This window comes from Spea bombifrons, chromosome 12 (assembly GCF_027358695.1).
Source record: "Spea bombifrons isolate aSpeBom1 chromosome 12, aSpeBom1.2.pri, whole genome shotgun sequence".
Lineage (NCBI taxonomy): Eukaryota > Metazoa > Chordata > Amphibia > Anura > Pelobatidae > Spea > Spea bombifrons.
Window position 1 is genome coordinate 33,725,906 of NC_071098.1, and position 24,756 is coordinate 33,750,661.

General features: G+C 51.4%; 1 protein-coding gene and 1 long non-coding RNA gene across 4 annotated transcripts; one reads left to right on the top strand and one right to left on the bottom strand.

Moving 5' to 3' along the window:
• The first annotated feature begins 249 nt into the window (after positions 1-249).
• ZNF362 (zinc finger protein 362) lies at positions 250-21,981 on the top strand. 3 transcript variants are annotated; one of them, XM_053452472.1, is made up of 8 exons: positions 250-526; positions 15,402-15,465; positions 17,680-17,977; positions 18,837-19,158; positions 20,147-20,371; positions 20,515-20,593; positions 20,822-20,980; positions 21,244-21,981. In XM_053452472.1, the coding sequence occupies exons 2-8, from the start codon at positions 15,403-15,405 to the stop codon at positions 21,358-21,360; spliced, it is 1,263 nt and encodes a 420-aa protein (XP_053308447.1). In that variant the 5' UTR covers positions 250-526; position 15,402; the 3' UTR covers positions 21,361-21,981. The 3 variants fall into 3 exon arrangements, with proteins under 3 accessions (XP_053308447.1, XP_053308446.1, XP_053308448.1); XM_053452471.1 differs by lacking the exon at positions 250-526 and adding an exon at positions 8,784-8,861; XM_053452473.1 differs by lacking the exon at positions 250-526 and adding an exon at positions 8,784-8,861 and having other exon boundaries at positions 17,680-17,926.
• Positions 21,982-22,192: 211 nt separating this feature from the next.
• On the bottom strand, positions 22,193-22,818 carry LOC128470391 (uncharacterized). Its single transcript, XR_008346025.1, has 3 exons — positions 22,655-22,818; positions 22,475-22,534; positions 22,193-22,204 (listed from the first exon to the last, which is right to left on the bottom strand). It is a non-coding gene; the product is annotated as an uncharacterized LOC128470391 (long non-coding RNA).
• Between the last annotated feature and the right edge of the window lie 1,938 nt (positions 22,819-24,756).

The window sequence follows — 24,756 nt, forward strand, 5'->3', positions numbered from 1 at the left end:
CTCCCTCAGCTGGGGCAGGGCAATCCTCCAAAATAGTCGGAAGCATGGGCCACCAGATCACAGCTTGACTCATTGGGGAGCATGAGTGCAAGCTCTCCTGACAAATCCTGGAATCTTTAGTTTTACCTGATTTTTTTTTTAGCAATTGACAAAAATGTCACGGAGTCCGATGTGTGTTCGGGAAGTTTGCGTATAGCGTGGTCTCTTTGCCAAGCGTGGGTCTCTGTGGCATGAAGTGGGTCTTCTTACCTGTCATCTCCTCTCCAGAATGTAATCCTTAGCGAGGTCCCGGCTTTTAGGATTAAACAGGAAAAGCCCCCAAGCCTTGGCATTAACTGTGGGGTGGCGCAGGCGTCAGCTGGGAGCCCACCGGTCCATTTGCGTCAGCGTACCCCCAGTCCGAGCACGGCCCCAGTGCCTCCCTGGATGCGGTCAGTGGTGCGGAAACCTCGGTTTTCCTCCAAGTCAGAAGCGAATGGAGTCCGGACCCTGGGAACATGGAGCGAACCACCTGAGCACTTCCAAGGTGAGTCTGCCGCCGGCAGCCCTTGGAGAGTCACACACCCCAGGCAAGCAGTCTGCAGGGGCACCTCAGGGCACCTAGTGTTAGGGAGTCGGTTTGGCATGGCAGGTAACCCCCCGACACACCCCTCCCCTGTGTCTCAGTGTGGTTCAGTCCGCTCATTGTTCTGCACAGAGCTCATTTGGTGACAGTAGAGGGAGGGGGAGCTTAAAGGGACGGCGTCAGCAATATCCCTTGTTGCAAGCGGGCAGTGCATTCAGAGCAAAGTCGGCTGATTTTCTAAAACAAAAGGGTAGATTGGTAGCCATTCTTCGCTCGCTCGTGCCCAATGTGCACTAACGTCTGATACCGCAGGTTACAGGGGGATCTCTAGTTGGGTGCTGGGCACTGAAGTCCTTCAACTGCAACCCTTGGCAGGATGGCTCTGAAAAGAGGCCAGGTGACCCTGCCGGAAATTGGCCCTGGTAGCAATGGAGAAGTGAACAGAAAGATTCTGGTTGCTATGGCGACAGCATCACTTTTACTACTTTGAACCAAGACTGCTCTTGATACATAACCCTGCAGCTCTTTGCTCCTAAAATCAAACATTTAACCCTAGGCGTGTCATCTTGTGGCCCCAGAGGACAGGCTTTCAGACAATTGGCAGCGCTGGGGCTGACATTATTGAATGGAGCCCTTTGTGTGTTGAGAGATGAATGGAGAGGAAGCCGGGCAGTTTCTGAACAGTGAGAGAGGAAACATCTCTGATTTACAGAGACCCTTTAACGGGGATGTATGACCAGGCGCTTGGTTAACCATTTGATAGCAGGGTGAGGAATCTGCCAGACGTTCGGCCCGGTCTGTCTGTCTGTCTCTACCACCCGTGGGCCCAAGGTATCTCAGACAAGGTGTGCCCTTCACCGCTCACGTTCCTGATGTACAATCAATTTGGAGAATTCTAATAAAAAGCATTAGATCGTGGCCCAGAAATCACGTGGGCCCTGTGTGGGGTCCAGCCTTTGGTCATCTTGTATCCGATATATATTCTGTTATAATGTGGTTTTAATGTATTCGTATGTTGAGAGCTGGGCTTGTTACTTTGTGTCGCACATCTAGCTGCTGATGAAAGGGTAATCATGCTCTCCTTTTCTGGGGGCACTTGTGTTAAATTATCTCCCAGCAAGTGGCACATTCCAGGTCTGGTAAATATATATATAGGCGTCATGGTGCCCCCTGTGTAGGGGTTGTAATAACATTCAAGAATCACTAGAGGGCGACCCCCAATCTGGGACACATCAGTAGCTCTGGGCTCCAGACTCCGGCATGATGAGACCCGACCCGGCATCTTCTAAACCACATTCTTCAGACTCCAAAGCGAGTGTGAGCGTCAGGCTGAGCCTGGAGGGCAGGGGGCAGGTGTGCAATATCCCATAACCCATTCACTGCCAGACTGGGTCAGTCCCCAATGAGCACCCCTAGATCACTGAACATTTCCCATCATTCTTTCATGGAGTTTTCCTTGGAAGACACTTGTTTCTGCAGCTTTTCATTTCACTCCCCGGGGAGATAACCTCCCCGCACATCACTGCAATGGGCAATGCACAGAAACAGGGCCAGCAAGTTTCAGCCAGCATAAGAGAGGTCACGCATGTTGGTAATCCGCAGTTCCTGTTCCATACTTTGTGATGTACACTAGGATTGCGTGTGATCTCAGAGAATACGAGTACAGCCTCGGCACAGGCAGTGTCACCCGGAACACGGGTACAGCCTCGGCACAGGCAGTGTCACCCGGAACACGGGTACAGCCTCGGCACAGGCAATGTCACCCGGGAAACGGGTACAGCCTCGGCACAGGCAGTGTCACCTGGAACACGGGTACAGCCTCGGCACAGGCAGTGTCACCCGGGACACGGCTACAGCCTCGGCACAGGCAGTGTCACCCGGAACACGGGTACAGCCTCGGTACAGGCAGTGTCACCCGGAACACGGGTACAGCCTCGGCACAGGCAGTGTCACAAAGAACACAGGTACAGCCTCGGCACAGACAGTGTCACCATGAACAGGGGTACAACCTCGGCACAGGCAGTGTCACCTGGAACACGGGTACAGCCTCGGCACAGGTACGGGCCAATATATTTGGGGCATGGGATGGGCAGACCTGGCCATTGAAATATTTGCCACGTTCTTAACAGATTGGAGATGCTGTTGGTCCCTGTCTGTTGGCCGCTCTATTGTAGTAATACTGAGGCAGAGAGACTGAGTATTTATTTAAGGGCAGGCAGGTATGTGGGGATGTTTGTTAAAGCCCTTCTTGGCCTCTCTGCTCCCCGTGGTGTTCCCGGCAGGAAGGGATTCCTATGGATGCATCGTGGAAGGGGCCTCTCAGAGAGGGAGGTTCGGTTGGTGGACAATGTGCCACGTATCTTCCCGCAGGTACGGCGTGACCTGGCTGCCCGTATCTCTCGCAGGTACGGCGTGACCTGGCTGCCCGTATCTTCCTGCAGGCACGCCGTGACCTGGCTGCCCGTATCTCTCGCAGGTACGGCGTGACCTGGCTGCCCGTATCTCTCGCAGGTACGACGTGACCTGGCTGCCCGTATCTTCCCGAAGGCACGGCGTGACCTGGCTGCCCGTATCTTCCCGCAGGTATGGCGTGACCTGGCTGCCAGTATCTTCCCGCAGGTACGGCGTGACCTGGCTGCCAGTATCTTCCCGCAGGTACGGCGTGACCTGGCTGCCCGTATCTTCCCGCAGGTACGGCGTGACCTGGCTGCCCGTATCTTCCCGCAGGTACGGCGTGACCTGGCTGCCCGTATCTCTCGCAGGTACGACGTGACCCGGCTGCCCGTATCTTCCCGCAGGTACGGCGTGACCTGGCTGCCCGTATCTCTCGCAGGTACGGCGTGACCTGGCTGCCCGTATCTTCCCGCAGGTACGCCGTGACCTGGCTGCCCGTATCTCTCGCAAGTACGGCGTGACCTGGCAGAGCCGCGATTCTCTTATGGCCACGGTGTAACGGCCAGGACTGGGTTCACCACGACCAGTCTTCATGCTGATCTGATGCGTCATTCATGTCACCAAACCCCAGAACCCGCGTTATATTAACGTGATGTGAATGTGCCAAACGGAGGCTGTGCATACAAAAATGGGTGGGGCTAGGTACTGTGTTGGTGGGGCATGAGCTTATGATACTATCATGTCAATCACAGGGTACACTCGCAGCGGCTTCAATCACCAGACGTAACTCAACTGGCTGCACTTAGACTGAAAGTCGAGTCGTGGGCCTGGCGAGTTTAGGGCTCACTCACTTTAACTACAATGGAGCTGGCACTGCAGTGATGGCGCGCGTCGGCGTATATAGTGATGGCGCGCGTCGGCGTATATAGTGATGGCGCGTGCCCGTGTATATAGTGATGGCGCGTGTCGGCGTATATAGTGATGGTGCGTCGGCGTATATAGTGATGGCACGTGCCCGTGTATATAGTGATGGCGCGTGTCCGTGTATATAGTGATGGCGCGTGTCCGTGTATATAGTGATGGCGCGTGTCCGTGTATATAGTGATGGCGCGTGTCGGCGTATATAGTGAAGGCGCGTGTCGGCGTATATAGTGATGGCGCGTGTCCGTGTACATAGTGAAGGCGCGTGTCCGTGTACATAGTGATGGCGCGTGCCCGTGTATATAGTGATGGCACGTGCCCGTGTATATAGTGATGGCACGTGCCCGTGTATATAGTGATGGCGCGTGTCCATATGTATAGTGATGGCGCGTGCCCGTGTATATAGTGATGGCGTGTGCCCGTGTATATAGTGATGGCGCGTGTCCGTGTATATAGTGATGGCGCGTGCCCGTGTATATAGTGATGGCGCGTGCCCGTGTATATAGTGATGGCGCGTGCCCGTGTATATAGTGATGGCGAGTGCCCGTGTATATAGTGATGGCGCGTGCCTGTGTATATAGTGATGGCGCGTACCCGTGTATATAGTGATGGCGCGTGCCCATGTATATAGTGATGGCACGTGCCCGTGTATATAGTGATGGCGCGTGCCCGTGTATATAGTGATGGCGCGTACCCGTCTATATAGTGATGGCGCGTGTCCGTGTATATAGTGATGGCGCGTGTCCGTGTATATAGTGATGGCGAGTGCCCGTGTATATAGTGATGGCGCGTGCCCGTGTATATAGTGATGGCGAGTGCCCGTGTATATAGTGATGGCGAGTGCCCGTGTATATAGTGATGGCGCGTACCCGTGTATATAGTGATGGCGCGTGCCCGTGTATATAGTGATGGCACGTGCCCGTGTATATAGTGATGGCGCGTGCCTGTGTATATAGTGATGGCGCGTGCCCGTGTATATAGTGATGGCGCGTACCCGTCTATATAGTGATGGCGCGTGTCCGTGTATATAGTGATGGCGCGTGTCCGTGTATATAGTAACATAGTTCATAAGGTTGAAAAAAGACCAAAGTCCATCAAGTTGAACCTATATACATATTGTGTGCCTGCTGTGTTGATCCAGAGGAAGGCAAAAAACCCTTATGAAGCCGATGCCAATTGCCCCATACCAGGGGGAAAATTCCTTCCCGACTCCAAATCTGGGAATCAGAATAAATCCCTGGATCAACGTTCTGTCCCTATTAATCTAATATCCATAACTTGTAATATTATTGCTTTCAAGAAACACGTCCAGGCTCCTTTTAAACTCTTTTATTGAGTTTACCATTACCACCTCCTCACCACCTGACAGAGAGTTCCATAGTCTCACCGCTCTTACTGTAAAGAACCCCCGTCTGTGCTGGTGTAGAAACCTTCTTTCCTCCAGCCGTAGAGGATGTCCCCTTGTTATAGATCCAGTCCTGGGAGTGATCTCTGTACTGCCCCCTTATATATTTATACATAGTTATTAAGTCCCCCCTAAGCCGTCTTTTTTCCAAACTAAATAACCCTAATTCTGATAATCTTTCTGGGTACTGCAGTCCTTCCATTCCCCTTATTACTCTGGTTGCCCGTCTTTGAACCCTCTCCAGCTCCACTATATCTTTCTTGTACACTGGTGCCCAGTACTGTACTCAGGTGATGGCGCGTGTCCATGTATATAGTGATGGCGCGTGTCCATGTATATAGTGATGGCGCATGTCCATGTATATAGTGATGGCGCGTGTCGGTGTATATAGTGATGACGCGTGCCCGTGTATATAGTGATGGCTTGCCCGTGTATATAGTGATGGCGCGTGCCCGTGTATATAGTGATGGCGCGTGTCCGTGTATATAGTGAAGGCGCGTGTCGGCGTATATAGTGATGGCGCGTGTCCGTGTATATAGTGATGGCGCGTGTCCATGTATATAGTGATGGCCCGTGTCCGTGTATATAGTGATGGTGCGTGTGTATATAGTGATGGTGCGTGTCCAAATGTATAGCGATGGCGCGTGTCCGTGTATATAGTGATGGCGCGTGTCCGTGTATATAATGATGGTGCGTGTCCATATGTATAGTGATGGTGCGTGTCCATATGTATAGTGATGGCGCGTGTCCGTGTATATAGTGATGGCGCGTGTCCGTGTATATAGTGATGGCCCGTGTCCGCGTATATAGTGATGGTGCGTGTGTATATAGTGATGGTGCGTGTGTATATAGTGATGGTGCGTGTCCATATGTATAGTGATGGCGCGTGTCCGTGTATATAGTGATGGAGCGTGTCCATATGTATAGTGATGGCGCGTGTCCGTGTATATAGTGATGGCCCGTGTCCGTGTATATAGTGATGGTGCGTGTGTATATAGTGATGGTGCGTGTCCAAATGTATAGTGATGGCGCGTGTCCGTGTATATAGTGATGGCGCGTGTCCGTGTATATAATGATGGTGCGTGTCCATATGTATAGTGATGGTGCGTGTCCATATGTATAGTGATGGCGCGTGTCCGTGTATATAGTGATGGCGCGTGTCCGTGTATATAGTGATGGCCCGTGTCCGCGTATATAGTGATGGTGCGTGTGTATATAGTGATGGTGCGTGTGTATATAGTGATGGTGCGTGTCCATATGTATAGTGATGGCGCGTGTCCGTGTATATAGTGATGGAGCGTGTCCATATGTATAGTGATGGCGCGTGTCCGTGTATATAGTGATGGCCCGTGTCCGTGTATATAGTGATGGTGCGTGTGTATATAGTGATGGTGCGTGTCCAAATGTATAGCGATGGCGCGTGTCCGTGTATATAGTGATGGCGCGTGTCCGTGTATATAATGATGGTGCGTGTCCATATGTATAGTGATGGTGCGTGTCCATGTGTATAGTGATGGAGCATATCAGTGTATATAGTGATGTCTCGTATCAGCGTATATAGTGATGGAGTGTATCGGCATATGTATGGTCTATGATGAGTGTGCTGTGTATATATGATGTGTGTATATAGTATGTATAGTGTATGATGTGTATATATATAGTGTGCATTGTGTATGATCTGTATATAGTATGTATAGTGTATGTTGTATGCGATGTGTATATATTATATGTATATAGTGTGTATATAGTATATAATGTGTACATAGTATGATGTGTGTGTTGTGTATATATGATGTGTATATAGTATGATGTGTGTGCTGTGTAAGTATGATATGTATATAGTGTGTGTGTAGTGAATAATGTGTGTGCTGTGTATATAGTGTGTATAGTGTATGCTGTGTATATATATATATAGTATGTATATGTGTATATATGATGTGTAGTTAGTATATATATTGTATGATGTGTGTGCTGTGTATATAGTATGTATATTGTGTGTATAGTGTATGATGTATGCATTTAGTGTGTATATAGTGTATGATGTGTGTATATAGTATGTATATAGTGTATGATGAGTGTATATAGTGTGTATAGTGTATGATATGTGTATATAGTATGTATATAGTGTATGGTGTGTATGTATAGTGCATGATGTGTGTATATAGTGTGTATGCTGTGTGTGTATATAGTATGTGTATAGTGTATGCTGTATGTATATAGTGTATGATGTGTGTATATAGTATGTATATTGTGTGTATAGTGTATGATGTATGCATTTAGTGTGTATATAGTGTATGGTGTGTGTATATAGTATGTATATCGTGTATGATGTGTGTACATAGTGTGTATAGTGTATGATGTGTGTATATAGTATGTATATAGTGTATGATGTGTGTATATAGTATGTATATAGTGTGTATAGTGTATGAGTTGTGTGTATAGTGTGAACATTGTGTGTATAGTGTATGATGTGTGTATAAAGTGTGTATAGTGTATGATGTGTGTGTATAGTGTGTATATAGTATGTATAGTGTATGATGTGTGTATATAGTATGTATATCGTGTATGATGTGTGTATGTATATACTGTGTATAGTGTATGATGTATGTATATACTGTGTATAGTGTATGATGTGTGTGTATAGTGTATGATGTGTGTATATAGTATGTATAGTGTATGATGTGTGTATATAGTGTGTATAGTGTATTATGTGTGTATATAGTATGTATATAGTGTACAGTGTATGATGTGTGTGTATATAGTATGTATATAGTGTGTATAGTGTATGATGTGTGTATATAGTATGTATATATTGTGTATAGTGTATGATGTGTGTATATATTGTGTATAGTGTATGATGTGTGTATATATAGTATGTATATAGTGTGTATAGTGTATGATGTGTGTGTATATAGTATGTATATAGTGTGTATAGTGTATATGTGTATATATTATGTATATCGTGTATGATGTGTGTATATAGTGTGTATAGTGTATGATGTGTGTATATAGTATGTATATAGTGTGTATAGTGTATGATGTGTGTATAGTGTATGATGTGTGTATATAGTATGTATATAGTATGTATAGTGTATGATGTGTGTGTATATAGTATGTATGATGTGTGTATATAGTGTGTATAGTGTATGATGTGTGTATATAGTATGTATATCGTGTGTATGATGTGTGCATATAGTGTGTGTATAGTGTATGATGTGTGTGTATAGTGTATGATGTGTGTGTGTATAGTATGTATATCGTGTGTATGATGTGTGCATATAGTGTGTGTATAGTGTATGATGTGTGTGTATAGTGTATGATGTGTGCATATAGTGTGTATATCGTGTATGATGTGTGTATATAGTATGTATAGTGTGTGTATAGTGTATGATGTGTGTGCTGTGAGCCCCCTCCGCTGTGCGGGGGGTGGATTTGGGGAGGGGGCAGGAGGGGGGAGCAGGGGGTGGATTGGGGGAGGGGGCAGGCGGGGGGCAGGTTTGGGGAGGGGGATCTCGGAGCCGGAGTCGGCGGGTTTTCGGTTCTCGGTTCTCTCGGTGCCGCTGCCGCCCGCCCCAGGTCTGTATGCAGAATCCGGGCCCTGAGTTCTCCCTGGGGCCCCTGTCCCCGCACCCAGGGGCCCCGCGCTGTGCATGCCGGGTGGAGGGGATGGGCCCCAGTGCACACTGGGCGGGCTTCCCTGGGGGGCTGTGGGGGTCCCTGTGACCCGGGGGCCCCTACCTGTGTCCCCATTGATGGGATGCCGACGGGGTTATGTACCTCAGCCTGGGAGGAGGGGCGCCGGGGCCCCTGCAGCTGCCGGTGTGGGGGAGGGGTGGTCTGCGTGTGGCCCCTGGACCGGCCTGGGAGCCCTGTGTGTGGCCCCTGCCCCTCCTCCAGCCCTGGTGCAGAAGCTGCAGAACATGGCGCCCCTGGGCCCGGCTGTTATTCTTTTGTCTGCGAATTTACCTCATACTGTCTGAGAATGTGGGAGAGGCCCTGAGGGGCCACAGAGGGGGTGGGCTGGGGTTCCCCAGGGGCCCTGCTGGTTATGGGGGCTGGGGTCCTGCTTGCTGGCCGGCTGCGGAGCGTATCACTGTATAGCGCTGCAGAGTATTCAGCCCAAACCCCTTTGTTCGTAAAGCCTTTGTGGCGGATGCTCGGACTCCGCTCCAGCCTTCGCAGTCGGTAAAATGTGCGATTTGCTGTTGCCATAACAACTATCCTCTTCCTCTCTAGCTGCTTTTTGAATTGGGAGTTGGGGTGAGGGCCCCGTCGAGGTGGCGGGGCCCGTGGCCTGGGCGTCCGTCGGCGGTGCTGCCGATGAGGCATTTTCTCCGGCTCGCTGCGACTTATTGCATTGTTAACCTTTTTAGTGCCTGGCTGGGTAGTGCAGTGTTTGCGGCTTAGTCAGCACTCCAAGGGTTAAAGAGCTCCTGGTGCTGTGGCTCCGTGGGACCCGATCAGACCAGGAGCAGAGCGATCAATAATTGAATGGCTTATTGGCTTTGCTGTACACGTTTAGCGTTTCATGGCTGCATGGCTGTGGCGTGTAACTTTCATGTGTGTGGCGTGTAACTTTCATGTGTGTGGCGTGTAACTTTCATGTGTGTGGCGTGTAACTTTCATGTGTGTGGCGTGACTTTGACGTGTAACTGTAGTTATTTGAGTAAATGTTTATGTGCATGTGTAAAATAGCTTTTTTGGGGGGTAAATTTGGTGGTGGTGTGTGCGGGGCGACCTGGATTCCCCAAACCGGAATCACAAGGGTGGGAGGCTGCTGATCATAGGAGCTGACAATCTAATGCCAGCCGATGCGGAGCTGGTAACTATGTCCGAGAGAGTATTGGCGGATCTGCCCTTAGCTGGTCTCACCAGGGTTCACGCGTTGCACTGTTTAGTTTGCTGATGTAGGTGGTCTTCGCGCATGCGCTGTGAAGGTCTCTGGGATAGGAGGGCTGGGGTCCTAATGCAGCCGCATCCACATACGGTATATACCTGCCTTGTGCACGCCGCCCCGTCAGCTCCTTTACTGAAATGCATTCTGGATGTAGTCTAGTCTGCTTTCTCTTCTCAAACGGTGTTACTTCGCTTCACTTTCCTGTAGTTTAGTCTGCTTTCTATTCACAGACGGTGTTACTTCGCTTCACTTTCCTGTAGTTTAATCTGCTTTCTATTCACAGACGATGTTACTTCGCTTCACTTTCCTGTAGTTTAGTCTGCTTTCTATTCACAGACGCTGTTACTTCGCTTCACGTTCCTGTAGTTTAGTCTGCTTTCTCTTCACAAACGGTGTTACTTCGCTTCACTTTCCTGTAGTTTAGTCTGCTTTCTATTCACAGACGCTGTTACTTCGCTTCACTTTCCTGTAATTTAGTCTGCTTTCTCTTCACAGACGCTGTTACTTCGCTTCATTTTCCTGTAGTCTAGTCTGCTTTCTCTTCACAAACGGTGTTACTTCGCTTCACTTTCCTGTAGTTTAATCTGCTTTCTATTCACAGACGGTGTTACTTCGCTTCACTTTCCTGTAGTTTAGTCTGCTTTCTATTCACAGACGCTGTTACTTCGCTTCACGTTCCTGTAGTTTAGTCTGCTTTCTATTCACAGACGCTGTTACTTCGCTTCACGTTCCTGTAGTTTAGTCTGCTTTCTCTTCACAGACGGTGTTACTTCGCTTCACTTTACTGTAGTTTAATCTGCTTTCTATTCACAGACGGTGTTACTTCGCTTCACTTTCCTGTAGTTTAGTCTGCTTTCTATTCACAGACGGTGTTACTTCGCTTCGCTTTCCTGTAGTTTAGTCTGCTTTTTATTCACAGACGGTGTTACTTCGCTTCACTTTCCTGTAGTTTAGTCTGCTTTCTATTCACAGACGCTGTTACTTCGCTTCACTTTCCTGTAGTTTAATCTGCTTTCTATTCACAGACGGTGTTACTTCGCTTCACTTTCCTGTAGTTTAGTCTGCTTTCTATTCACAGACGCTGTTACTTCGCTTCACGTTCCTGTAGTTTAATCTGCTTTCTATTCACAGACGGTGTTACTTCGCTTCACTTTCCTGTAGTTTAGTCTGCTTTCTATTCACAGACGGTGTTGCTTCGCTTTCCTGTAGTTTAGTCTGCTTTCTATTCACAGACGCTGTTACTTCGCTTCACGTTCCTGTAGTTTAGTCTGCTTTCTCTTCACAGACGGTGTTACTTCGCTTCACTTTACTGTAGTTTAATCTGCTTTCTATTCACAGACGGTGTTACTTCGCTTCACTTTCCTGTAGTTTAGTCTGCTTTCTATTCACAGACGCTGTTACTTCGCTTCACTTTCCTGTAGTTTAATCTGCTTTCTATTCACAGACGGTGTTACTTCGCTTCACTTTCCTGTAGTTTAATCTGCTTTCTATTCACAGACGGTGTTACTTCGCTTCACTTTCCTGTAGTTTAATCTGCTTTCTATTCACAGACGGTGTTACTTCGCTTCACTTTCCTGTAGTTTAATCTGTTTTCTATTCACAGACGCTGTTACTTCGCTTCACTTTCCTGTAGTTTAATCTGGTTTCTATTCACATAGTTACTTTGCTTGCGGCTGATACGTGTTACCGGGTGCCCATGTGAAACTCTATATCAGTAAAAGAAATCTAGCTGAAGGATTGTGTGTAGACCCCCAGCCCACGCTGCCAGGGTCTCCGTGGGGGTCCTTCTGTGGTTCTTCTCTAAGCTGGACCTTCATGTTTCTCACTGAGAATTTACAGTCATCTCCTAATCGCCCTTCGTGCGTTAGTAGAATCGGCAGCATCCCTGACCGTCGGACCTTCTGATGCCGGCCAGTCCTTGTCGTGAAAGCAGATTTTGGTTGTGAGACCCTTTCTGATGTTTCCTTGGGAGAGGTTTAATTTTTCTCTAATGGATTTTTTGTGGCGGTTGTTACCATACTGCGACGATAATCCCCCCCCCCGAGAAATACTATACCTCAAAATTATTTTTATGGCGGCTCCGTGCAGTAATGTCTCTGACAGCCTTCTACCGCAAAGAGTTTAGTGAAAACAATCCCAATTGTGAGACTTTTGATCAATATTTCTGTAAATCTATTAAAATTTGAAAATCTGAAATATTAAGAATGAAATTTAAGCCCTGCGTCCCGTGTCCGCTCGTGGTCCTGCTATTGTTTTGTTTTTTTACACTTCCTGTCTTCCTGGATCCCTGGAGAATCGATTTAACTAAGAGAAAATTCATGAATGTCTAAATCTGCCTATGGGCTAGAATGAACATGGGGTCATTTATGGGTTAGAATGAGCATGCAGTGTATGGGTTAGAATGAGCATGCAGTGTATGGGTTAGAATGAGCATGCAGTGTATGGGTTAGAATGAGCATGCAGTGTATGGGTTAGAATGTGCATGCAGTGTATGGGTTAGAATGTGCACGCAGTGTATGGGTTAGAATGTGCACGCAGTGTATGAGTTAGAATGTGCATGCAGTGTATGGGTTAGAATGAGCATGGAGTGTATGGGTTAGAATGAGCATGCAGTGTATGGGTTAGAATGAGCATGCAGTGTATGGGTTAGAATGAGCACGCAGTGTATGGGTTAGAATGTGCACGCAGTGTATGAGTTAGAATGTGCATGCAGTGTATGGGTTGGAATGTGCATGAAGTGTTGGCGCGTATGGCTAAGAGTGCGCGTGTTGGCGTGCATGGGTTAGAATGCATATGTTGTCAGGCTAGAATGCGCGTGTTGCAGATGGTTACAGTTTCTGTCTGCGACCCCCATTTATTTGGCGAGGGGCTCGGAGGGCGTTTGTAGTCAGAGGGGGAGAGACCTCCAAGCTGTAAACTCGGTTGTGACGGACGCTGCCGTGTTATCGATCTGCCATTGAGAGATTTCGTTGTTACGTGGATGTTGTGTGGACAGTTTTGTGTTGGATGTTGAATGCTCATTTGTGATTGGCGGGTAGTGGATCATGTGACCCGTGTCTGCTTCCTTTCCGCAGAAACATACATTGTGGTTTAAATGGGGGGGAGTCATCTCTGTAACATGCCGATCTGGGAATGAAAGGGTCATAAAAACGCCCCCTATGTAATATGACAGAACATCGCGGCCCGTTCAGCAGGCTGCGAGCCGTGGGGTGGTTTCTGGTGGGGCAGAGACGGGGGTTATTTGGAGCCGTAAGCCCCGGCTGCAGCTGTAATAACATTTCCCCTGGTCCTGCACAATATTTCTCTTAATAGAAGTCTGCCGCCCAGCAGAGAGGTTTGATAACGGGCGGTGTGGACCCTGTGCTCACTCTCTTGTTTTTTTTACATGCTCACAATGTGGCTTTTTGTCCGGTTCTGAGGGTGGCGGAGATCACGGTAACGTGACGTCTAAGACAGACACGGTTTAGTCAAATATTCTGTTTTCTACTGCAGTAATCTGTTCACACGCGTGTGGAGACATGAAGCCCAGAGAGCATCTCCCCAGCGGGCTGTCTCGTGAGGTCTCGCCACTCTATCTCCCTGCTATGGCCGTCCTGTTTTTTGTTGTGTTGGTTTAATATCTTGGTTCATTAATTTATTTCTTTCTTAATTTTTGTTCTTGTGAATTGGAATTTTCCCTGGTGGTTGACAGCGAGCTGGGGTCGGGCGCGAGGTCTGAGCGGAGGAGTCGGGGTCAGGCGCGAGGTGTGAGCGGAGGAGCCGGGGTCGGGCGCAAGGTCTGGGCGGAGGAGCCAGGGTCGGGCACCGAGGTCTGGGGAGAGGAGCCAGGGTCGGGCACCGAGGTCTGGGGAGAGGAGCCGGGGTCAGGCGCGAGGTCTGAGCGGAGGAGCCGGGGTCAGGCGCGAGGTCTGAGCGGAGGAGCCGGGGTCAGACGCGAGGTCTGGGCGGAGGAGCCGGGGTCAGGCGCGAGGTCTGGGCGGAGGAGCCGGGGTCAGGCGCGAGGTCTGGGCGGAGGAGCCGGGGTCAGGCGCGAGGTCTGGGCGGAGGAGCCGGGGTCAGGCGCGAGGTCTGGGCGGAGGAGCCGGGGTCAGGCGCGAGGTCTGGGCGGAGGAGCCGGGGTCAGGCGCGAGGTCTGGGCGGAGGAGCCGGGGTCAGGCGCGAGGTCTGGGCGGAGGAGCCGGGGTCGGGCACCGAGGTCTGGGGAGAGGAGCCGGGGTCAGGCGCGGGGTCTGGGCGGAGGAGCCGGGGTCGGGCGCCGGGGTCTGGGCGGAGGAGCCGGGGTCGGGCGCCGGGGTCTGGGCGGAGGAGCCGGGGTCGGGCACCGGGGTCTGGGGGGAGGAGCCGGCGTCGGGCACCGTGGTCTGGGGGGAGGACCCGGAGTCGTGCACCGGGGTCCGGGGGGAGGAGTCGGGCGCCGGGGTCCAGGCGGAGGAGCCGGGGTCCGGATAACTTGCCGTGCCCGTGCCTGCCGCTGCACATTGTGGCCCGTTTTCTGCACAGTGCAGCGATCTTGTTTTTTTTTTTTAATATTCTGATTTTCGGTCTTTTTCATCTCGGTGAGGGCTGTTTGCTGAAAGGTTTGGTTCCTGTAAGGGTTAATAGTAGCGTCTGCCCCCTCTGTGTGTTTGAGGCCCGAGCTGCGCAGGAACTGACCCTGGGATACAAATAAACAAGCCGGGATTTCACAGCATTCCACGGGAGGCTCCGGGTTAACACATTCACTGCTGGCTGCGGGGCGACAAAGGAACCTGCCAGACGCACCCCCGTCAGGGGCAGATTGTTGCAGGGAATGTATCTGAATCCTGGGTATTTGTGTTCAGCCTCTGATCCCGGAGAAGCCCCTCGGGGCAGGTAGCAGAGATCCCGGCTCCCTTTTCCCCCCGTCTTTCTTAATGTAAAATCCCAGCTTTGGAGATTGTAGGACACGTGAGGTATGTGGGGTAACTTGTGGGGTAGGAATGGGGGGCATCGGCTTTCGGCTGGCTGCTGTGGATTGGAGTTGTGTATTTACCGCAGTACACAGAACATGCGTGACCCGGGGTGGTGATATTTGTGAGGTTCGTGGCCCCAAGGGCTTTCTTGTGAATAACTAACCATTGTACACAGCCGTGGCATATGTTGGCGCTTTATAAATAGCGATTACTAATAATGGTGCCCCGATTGTTGTGATCAGCATGTGAGCCTCTAATCCACTTGGTAACTCTCTCTCATTCTTGCAGGATGGCCGAACCGCGCTTTAACAATCCGTATTTTTGGCCTCCACCTCCCACCATGCCCAGCCAGGTAAGGCTAGAATCCTCTGTGTCAAATGACCCCCTGCAATCCACCGTGACTTCCTGCGCTGCCACCAGAGACCCCCGTAGACCCCGGGCGATGAATTCGGGGCAAACGCAGCGAGGGGCCACTATGTGCACTTCTAAAACATGATGTAAGTTGGGTTAGCGCCAGCGCCAGGGACACGGCGGCGGCTCCGGGAACTATTATTTAACGCTCCTTAAACCCATACGTGGGCAGAGCGCCCAGACGCCAACGGCACGGAGCCCCGGCAGCCGCCACGTGATCAGGAAGATCACCAAACGCCGCTCCGTCTAGGACCTCCTGGGGGCAAAAAGGAAGTGCGATGTGAGGCTGGGGCCCCTGGCTACACGTCTCGGGCTGTCAACCTATCTCCTCTCAAAAGTGCCAGGGCCCCTCTGTGGCTTATGGCCGCCAAACATCCCGTGGAAAACCCAGCACCCTAAAACGTGCTGATATCCACGTGTACACTGTAGGCCACGGCTTTATTAGATCTTATTTATAAAGCTCCAACATTGCGTGTAGTGCTGTGTGTTTGTTGACGTGTCCGCTGTGTGGATGGCGTGTCTCCTAGATGTGTGACCGAGGTATGTTGCTAGTTTGTGCTGAAGCGGCTGCGCTAATCGCACACCATTAACGTTATCAAACTCACGTTGAGAGGTGTCCGATTGGTCACGTGATGTTGAGCCGTGGTTAGCATGTTGGTTACATATATTGCCTGCAGTAACCCTGCTTTTATCATCTGCATGCCCCGTTTAGTAGCCCCTAGGACCCGCTGGCTTTCAGAAACCCATCGGAGCGCCTGCCTGACTCTGTATCTGGGGGGTATTTTAGTCTCCAGTGTTTTCATTGGCCACGTGAAGGGGCGCGTGTTGTGTGGCTGTGCGTGTCGAGGCGCGTGGTCTGCTAACGAAAGAGATTGGTTATTAACATGAATGCATGTTTGGGGTGCATCCGGTGCATGCTGCCAGTTAGTGCTGCAGAGAGATTTATTTGGGCTCCTCCTACAGCGGCCAGGAACCTGCGCAGCTCTCATTCAGCGCACATGAAGTTGTATTTCAATTATTTTTAATAAGACACGTTTCCGTCTCGAGCACTAGAGCATATTCTTTCCCATGATGCCCCTGGGCCCCTGCTCCCGATTGGCTCCTCGCTGTAAGCAGAGAAGCGTTGAGGGTGATTTTTGTTAAATGAGGGATTTCGTTTGAGCTCCATGCCCCGGCCTTTCTGGATTTTGTGCTCTGGGGGTAAATGTCTCGCTCATTGACACATAATAGGATATTTTGGCACATTATTCATCAGGTCTGGCAGCGAAGGGTTAAATATAACTGGTTCTGGAAAGCGCAGCTGTGATTGGCCCTGACGGTGTTATTTAACCCCGTCCGACATGACACCTAGAGCCGTATAAACCGTATCATATGCGTCTTTTGGTGACTGGCCAGACCGCAAACCTTTCTGTCTCGCGCTTTTTGATGACATCACTGACTTTTGTTTCAGGGAATAGATCAGCTGCTGACCACCGGAATTCTGTCAGTGAGCTTTCAGTGTGTCTCCCGCTGCCTGCTCTGCCTCGCATGGCTTGTTGGTGTGTGTTCCTAGCAGTCTCTTTCATGCTGTCTCTGTGTGTCTCTTGAACCGTGTCCCTGGTGCCCCCTCTTTACGGGAAATCTGCTGTGATGTCATCAAAATGCGCGTACACAGAGTGTAGGGCCCACCAAGCTCTGGAACACAAAACACAACAGAATGTGGTATGAAATATGATGATGTAATAAGGAGGACGCCAAGACGTTCCCATAAATATATAGAAAGGGCAAAGGGGAAGCCGATCGGGCGCATCGTTGGAGATGCCATTTTCCTGGGGTTTTGCCGTTTTTGGGGCCTTTGCCTTTTCTAGATATTTAGGAGTCCGTTGCCGGCAGCGCAGATCCGCCATCATTGCCGCGAAGCTCCCGCGTATAGTAGTCAGGCGGTGAGTGACTGGTGATGTGTCGGTTCCGCCGCGCGCCCTCTGCCATGAAATGTATCTGGGAGTTGTGAGTCCCCCCAGCGTCCCCCCCGCTTCTCACCCGCGCCCCCCCCCGCTTCTCACCCGCCTCTCACCCGCGTCCCACCCGCTTCTCACCCGCGCCCCCCCCTGCTTCTCACTCGCGTCCCCCCCCGCTTCTCACCCGCTTCTCACCCGCTCTCCTCCTCTCTGCACAGTTGGATAACCTGGTTCTGATAAACAAGATCAAGGAGCAGCTGATGGCCGAGAAGATTCGACCTCCTCACTTGCCTCCGACATCTGTTCCTTCCCAGCAGCCTTTGCTTATCCCCCCGTCGCCTGCAGAAACCAGTCAGTCTGTCATGTCCCTGCAGAAACTCCAACAGGTCCCGGGTCTGCACCCACAAGCCGTCCCGCAGCCCGACGTGGCACTCCATGCGCGGCCGGCCACCAGCACCGTCACTGGTAATTTACACTCTGGACACGGAAGGTGGGGGAGCAGAAGTACATATGTAGGTGGGTAAATGGAGCGGGAGGTCGTTGGGTAGAAGTTGTTGCTGGAGAGAGAGTGCTGAGACCATTTCGGGGGAATGCAAGAACCGAACCCGTGGTGCTGATTGGTGCGGATGAGATGGATGGAGCTGGGTTCCTAGCCATTCAGGGCTGTGAAACGCGCGGGGTAAGTGGCTGAGGCTTTGGCGGTGCAAATTGCTAGCTAGAGGATATTAAATTGACCAGCAGACCCCTAATCCGAGTCCAGGGCACAGATGATTAAAGACCCCTGGGAGACGTGTCAGGGTGCTGGGATGTGAAATGCGTTGGGGGGGCTGTGTACATAGTACGTGAAGTGTGTCGGTGACCGTACAATGTTAGGGGTTAGGAAATATGATACAGGATTCGAGGGACATGAAGTCAGGGTCCCTGGGAGACGCGGAGTGTCAGGGTTCCAGTGATATGAAACGTGTAAGCAGGTCAGGCGATACTAAATGACGGGAAATGCCCTGGGGATGGGCATCGCTGTGAAATGTGACAGGCTCTCAGGGGTGTGAAATGCGTTGGGTTCCCAGTGTTGTAAAACACATTAGGGTCCCATATAGAAAATGCAATTGGTTGGTGGGATATCAACAAAATGCGTTAGGGTGTTGGTGTTGCATGGGGTCCTATGAATGTGAAATGTAGCAGGGGCAAACCGCGTCGGGCTCCTGGTTCACGTGAGATGTGTCAGGACTAAATGTTGTGACGTGTGTCAGGGCCACGAAAGCTGTTATACTTGGTATGATTTTGGTCCTGTGATGGCTGCAGTTTGGCTCTTGGTTGATCGTTCTCATTCGCTGTATTTTCTCCCCTTTGTTTTCTTGGCCATCTTACTCCGCAGGGCTGGGTCTGACCTCCTCCCGCACGACTGTTAGCACCTCAGAGTCCAGCACCGGTACCACTAGCGGTACCCCCTCAACGCCAACCTCCAACAGCCAGACCCGACTTATTGCCACTTCACCCACCCTCATCTCAGGGATCACGAGCTCCCCCACGTTGGATTCCATTAAAACCATCCAGGGGCACAGTCTGCTAGGACCCACAAAGCCAGAAAGGGGGCGCAAGAAGATTAAAGCTGAGAACCCCCCAGGACCACCAGTCCTTGTTGTCCCATACCCTATCCTGGCCTCGGGAGATATTGGCAAAGAGGGAAAAACCTACAGGTTTGTAACATCCAAGCATGGCCCCTGGCCACGGGAATGTCCGCTCACTGCACGTTTCTCTTTGTAACTGCACCTTTACAATACCAGAGGTGTGGACAACTATGATGGGCTGGGGGGGTCTTCCTGGTGCTGTCTCAATGGGCTGGGGGGTCTTCCTGGTGCTGTCTCGATGGGCTGGGGGGGGTGTTCCCGGTGCTGTCTCGATGGGCTGGGGGGGGGTGTTCCCGGTGCGGTTTCGATGGGCTGGGGGGGTGTTCCCGGTGCTGTCTCGATGGGCTGGGGGGGTATTCCCGGTGCTGTCTCGATGGGCTGGGGGGGTATTCCCGGTGCTGTCTCGATGGGCTGGGGGGGTGTTCCCGGTGCTGTCTCGATGGGCTGGGGGGGTATTCCCGGTGCTGTCTCGATGGGCTGGGGGGGTATTCCCGGTGCTGTCTCGATGGGCTGGGGGGGGTGTTCCCGGTGCTGTCTCGATGGGCTGGGGGGGGTGTTCCCGGTGCTGTCTCGATGGGCTGGGGGGTATTCCCGGTGCTGTCTCGATGGGCTGGGGGGGTGTTCCCGGTGCTGTTTCGATGGGCTGGGGGGGTGTTCCCGGTGCTGTTTCGATGGGCTGGGGGGGGTGTTCCCGGTGCTGTCTCGATGGGCTGGGGGGTATTCCCGGTGCTGTCTCGATGGGCTGGGGGGGTGTTCCCGGTGCTGTTTCGATGGGCTGGGGGGGGTGTTCCCGGTGCTGTCTCGATGGGCTGGGGGGGGTGTTCCCGGTGCTGTCTCGATGGGCTGGGGGGTATTCCCGGTGCTGTCTCGATGGGCTGGGGGGGTGTTCCCGGTGCTGTTTCGATGGGCTGGGGGGGGTGTTCCCGGTGCTGTCTCGATGGGCTGGGGGGGGTGTTCCCGGTGCTGTCTCGATGGGCTGGGGGCTGTTCTAGGCTCCTTTCGTTTTTCAACCTGTTAAACGGGCTGATGAATCTTTGAACCCCCTTTTCGTGTTTAGGTGCAAAGTTTGCCCTTTGACGTTCTTCACCAAGTCAGAGATGCAGATCCATTCGAAGTCCCACACGGAGGCCAAACCCCACAAGTGCCCACATTGCTCCAAATCCTTTGCCAACGCTTCCTACCTTGCTCAGCACCTACGCATTCACCTCGGCGTTAAGCCCTATCACTGCTCGTACTGTGAGAAGTCCTTCCGCCAGCTTTCACACCTCCAGCAGCACACCAGGTGAGCGGCTCCCTGACCCCTCAGAGCCCCGACTGTGACTCTTAAATGCCCACTCCAGGGTTTACAGAAAACACCAATGGCTGCCACCCAACGCTCACAGTCCTGCCGGCGCCCCATTTCTTACTGTCTTTCTTCTTTTAAAGAATTCATACCGGTGACCGACCCTACAAGTGTCCGCAGCCCGGCTGTGAAAAGGCCTTCACGCAGCTCTCCAACCTGCAGGTGGGTGGATTCGGTCACAGACTGGGTCTCTCGGCCGTGGTATGGGGTACATGTCCCCCTCCCGGGGCATCAGGTGATTTTTTGAGGCTCGTGGTAAATGCACGTTTAGTTACAGGTCACTTTCTGTTTTCTCTGTTTCATGCCCCAGTTACGGGTCCCGCAGGGATGTCACGGGAAGTGTTTCTGTACGCTCACTCGTGACTTTATTCTGTGTTTCACTCCTCGCAGTCTCACCAGCGACAACACAACAAAGATAAACCGTACAAGTGTCCCAACTGCTACCGGGCGTACTCAGACTCCGCGTCCCTTCAGATCCACCTCTCTGCGCATGCCGTTAAACACGCCAAGGCTTACTGTTGCAGTATGTGTGGCCGAGCGTACACCTCGGTGAGTGTCACGTGTCCTGCTCCGTGTGTCTATCCCGTCCGGCTGTGTATTGTGCGTGTTGTATGCTGTAATGTAATGCTGTCTGGCACGTACGCTGCGTCTACTCCCACCGCCTCGCACTCACTCCGTGTGGAGGAATGACAGCGGCTGGTCCAGTCGGTTAGACGGTCATATGTGGTCTGCTGTAACGTGAGAACTTCCTGTGTGTACAGGAAGTGACTGTCCTCTTCGTGAAATTCATATTCCTCTCTCTCGCCCTCCAGGAGACGTATTTAATGAAGCACATGTCTAAACATACAGTAGTGGAGCATCTGGTCAACCATCATTCTCCCCAGAGGACCGAGTCTCCCGGCATTCCTGTCCGGATCTCCCTCATCTAAAGAAAGACCAGGGCTGCTGGACACTGGGGTTCCTCTCTGCCCCTCACACCCCATTCCCAGGACCCGGGTGGATCTTCTGGAGTGGGGTAGCCTGAGCTCCAGCTCCCAATTTGGGATCCAGTTACTCGGATGGAAGGGATGACATGGAGTCTGCCACTCGCTTTCTTTCATCGGACCTACTGGTTGCCCTCTTTGCTCTGGGCTCGTCTGGATGTTTGCCAAGCTCTGTTGGACACAATTTGGTGCAGAGGGTGCTCCTTGGCGGCCCGGTAACAATTACAATTTGATTCTGGATGGCCAAATTTTCCAGATGGGTTGCTAGTAAATGATTTTACCTCCGGATCTCCACGTGCTCCTCCTGTGCAGTTGCCTTTGGGATTTCTCGGTGAGACCTACTGAGTGAAAGCAGCGTGAACCTGGACGTGACGTCTTGTTTGCCCAACACATTTTGGTGACATGCAAAGTCCCCAGCCTAGCACTTTGAACCTCTCACATTTTATATCTGTTTATGTTACCCAAACTTTTTTTATCCTCCATTTTTTTACATACAAGAAAACAATAAAAATGTCCTATTTATTGGCCAAGAATTTGGTGCTGCTAATTGGGGAAAACTAAAGAAAATGGAGACTTGTAAGATGTGAGGGGCAATGAACTTGCGCTCCCAACAGCTGGAGTCCCCGGGCTGAAAACCTGGTCCTTGCCGAACTTTCCAAGAAATCGTCCCAAGTGTCCCAAGAAGTCAAACCGTATAACGCCCCGCTGACCCGGCGGCGGAGCAAATAACCTCCAGTGACCCAGCGGCGGCGCATATAACCTCCAGTGACCCGGCGGCGGCGCATATAACCTCCAGTGACCCGGCGGCGGAGCATATAACCTCCGGTGACCCGGCGGCGGAGCGTATAACCTCCAGTGATCGGGCGGCGGAGCGTATGACCTCCAGTGACCCCGTGGCAGAGCGTATGACCTCCAGTGACCCCGTGGCGGCGCATATAACCTCCGGTGACCCGGCGGCGGAGCGTATAACCTCCAGTGATCGGGCGGCGGAGCGTATGACCTCCAGTGACCCCGTGGCAGAGCATATGACCTCCAGTGACCCCGTGGCGGAGCGTATGACCTCCAGTGACCCCGTGGCGGAGCGTATGACCTCCAGTGACCCCGTGGCGGAGCGTATGACCTCCAGTGACCCCGTGGCGGAGCGTATTACCTCCATTGACCCTGTGGCGGAGCGTATAACCTCCAGAGACCCGGCGGCGGAGCGTATGACCTCCATTGACCCCGTGGTGGAGTGTATCACCTCCAGTGACCTGCTCTTATGACCTATGAGGCTGTTTACCCCCTCATTGCCTGGGAAGAGGTTGTGTATCTGCAGGAGGCTTGTTCTGTTCCTACTGGCGGCAATGACTGTCGGGGATCTGACCAAATAACGGAGTGGCCTTTGCTGGCGCCGGCGGCCTGTCCAGGGAGCTCTCCGTTTTTATTTTTGTAATGCAGGTATTAGATTACATTCTTTGCTATTGCAATAAGGCACTTATGTTGGTGGCAGACGTTTGAGAGGCTATTGTATATAGAGATACTATAGAATTAAGTGGAAACCTAGCCAGCGCAGTAACTGAGTAATGCACACTTCGTCCCAAGTTGTTTAGGGCTCAATTTGGAATTTACTGCCCCAGAAACAAAAAACCCTGTCCTGCCTTAAAGCACAGGTCCTACGAGCCAGACCTTAATAGGCCCCGATACAGAGGCTTTCAGGATCTCCCGGCCAGTCCTAGTGATCCTGAATTCCTGCCCTTTTGTGGGAATCCTCAGCCGTGCCGATAGGTCCTGTGCCTTAGCAGGTTATACCAGCTTTAAGTCGAAGCGTTGTCAAGGTTATAAGGCGCCGGCTTTACGGGGATCTCCTGTTTTCTGTGACGTGCGTGGCAGCCCAGGTGGGTGTTTTTGTCTTTGGTGTTTAGTACATGGCCCGTATTATCACTTACAATGGGAAATAACCTCCTCAGGTCCTTAACCCTCTCATGTCTAGTAAAGAAACATTCCATGGAATTCTATACGCCGCCGAGTCTTGTTTTTGATGGCCACGGGCTCCTGAGATGCCCCGTTCTGACGTTGGCTGTAACCGTGAAAATATATATCGCTTACAGCCCCGTTCTACCTGCTGAGCTCGTGGAAGACGGGCATTTATTGCCCTCGCATGAGGGTAACGGTTAGTTAAGGTCCATGATTTCAAGGTGTAGATGCCGCTTACAGACGGAAGTTACCCTAATAAAGCCCCTATTTACAGTATTTACCCCACTCGAACGGCGTGTCTTTCAGATAACGGTGACGCTTCAGCTGCTGAACCCGGCAATGAACTCGGCGGGTGTCTTTAGTGAAATATTAGCGCACTGCGGCTTCACCGATTGGCTGAAAAACACCCAATGGGAGCGTAGCAGATCACGTTTCCTGATATATGGAGTTCTTATGGCCGGAGCCGCAGACCCCGTGTAATTACCCAAGGGCCGGAGCTTTCTCCCCCAGACTGAGGGTCCTGGTTTCAGTCTAACGTTATTTGAGGGCTGAGTGTTTGCACGGTAAGTGTCAGCTCTTGTGAGTTCCCGGGGCAGTTAGGCAGTTTGCACACGAAGCTCCTGGTGTTCCTGGGAATGGCCGGGGCAGGACGGGCACGGAAACGAGGCGAGGCGGCCGTACCGGGAAACTTCAGACACTCGGTGAGTGTCGGTGGTGCCCGTCGGCACCTTCAATTTCTTTTAAAGGAACAGATAATTTTGTGTGAACGGAGGGAGAGAATTGAAGCAGAAGTGTAATTTGGATCGTTATTTAACGTAAGCGGCCGTCGGCTCGTCACTCGTTTTTATCAGAATAATTGATCTTTTAGCATTTTTTTTAAAAAGAACTTAAAAGCGTCTCCAAAAGAAAATGTTGGGATATTCTGTCGATTAAATCGAATCTTGGAGTATCTTCCAATGGCGTGTCTAGAAATCCAGTGTCTTGGTGATTCTGGAGCGTTTAACCCATTAGTTACTTAATGAGCTCTCTGGGAAAAGGAGAATGGGTTTTTTTTATCAGTCACCCTTTCAGCCGCGGCCAGACCCCGTACCCCCCACTCGTCCATCTCGCACACCTCACCCACCTCCTGCCACCCGGAGATCAGAAGAGGGGCGCCCACCGGCACCGCACCCCCCATGGGGTAACCCGATTAGCAGAGTTAATACTCTCTTTAGTTGTATTGCTGAGCAGAGGCTTTGGGGGGTAAGTACAGGGCCCGCTACGTGTATAAAGCCGGGGGTGCTGACCTGTTATTTTTATACTCGTTTTAAGCCTTAATTGTATTATTTTAAGTCGTATCTTTAGTTCATTTCTGTTAGGCTGGATTTTTGGCTCCCCTCCCCCGCTTCT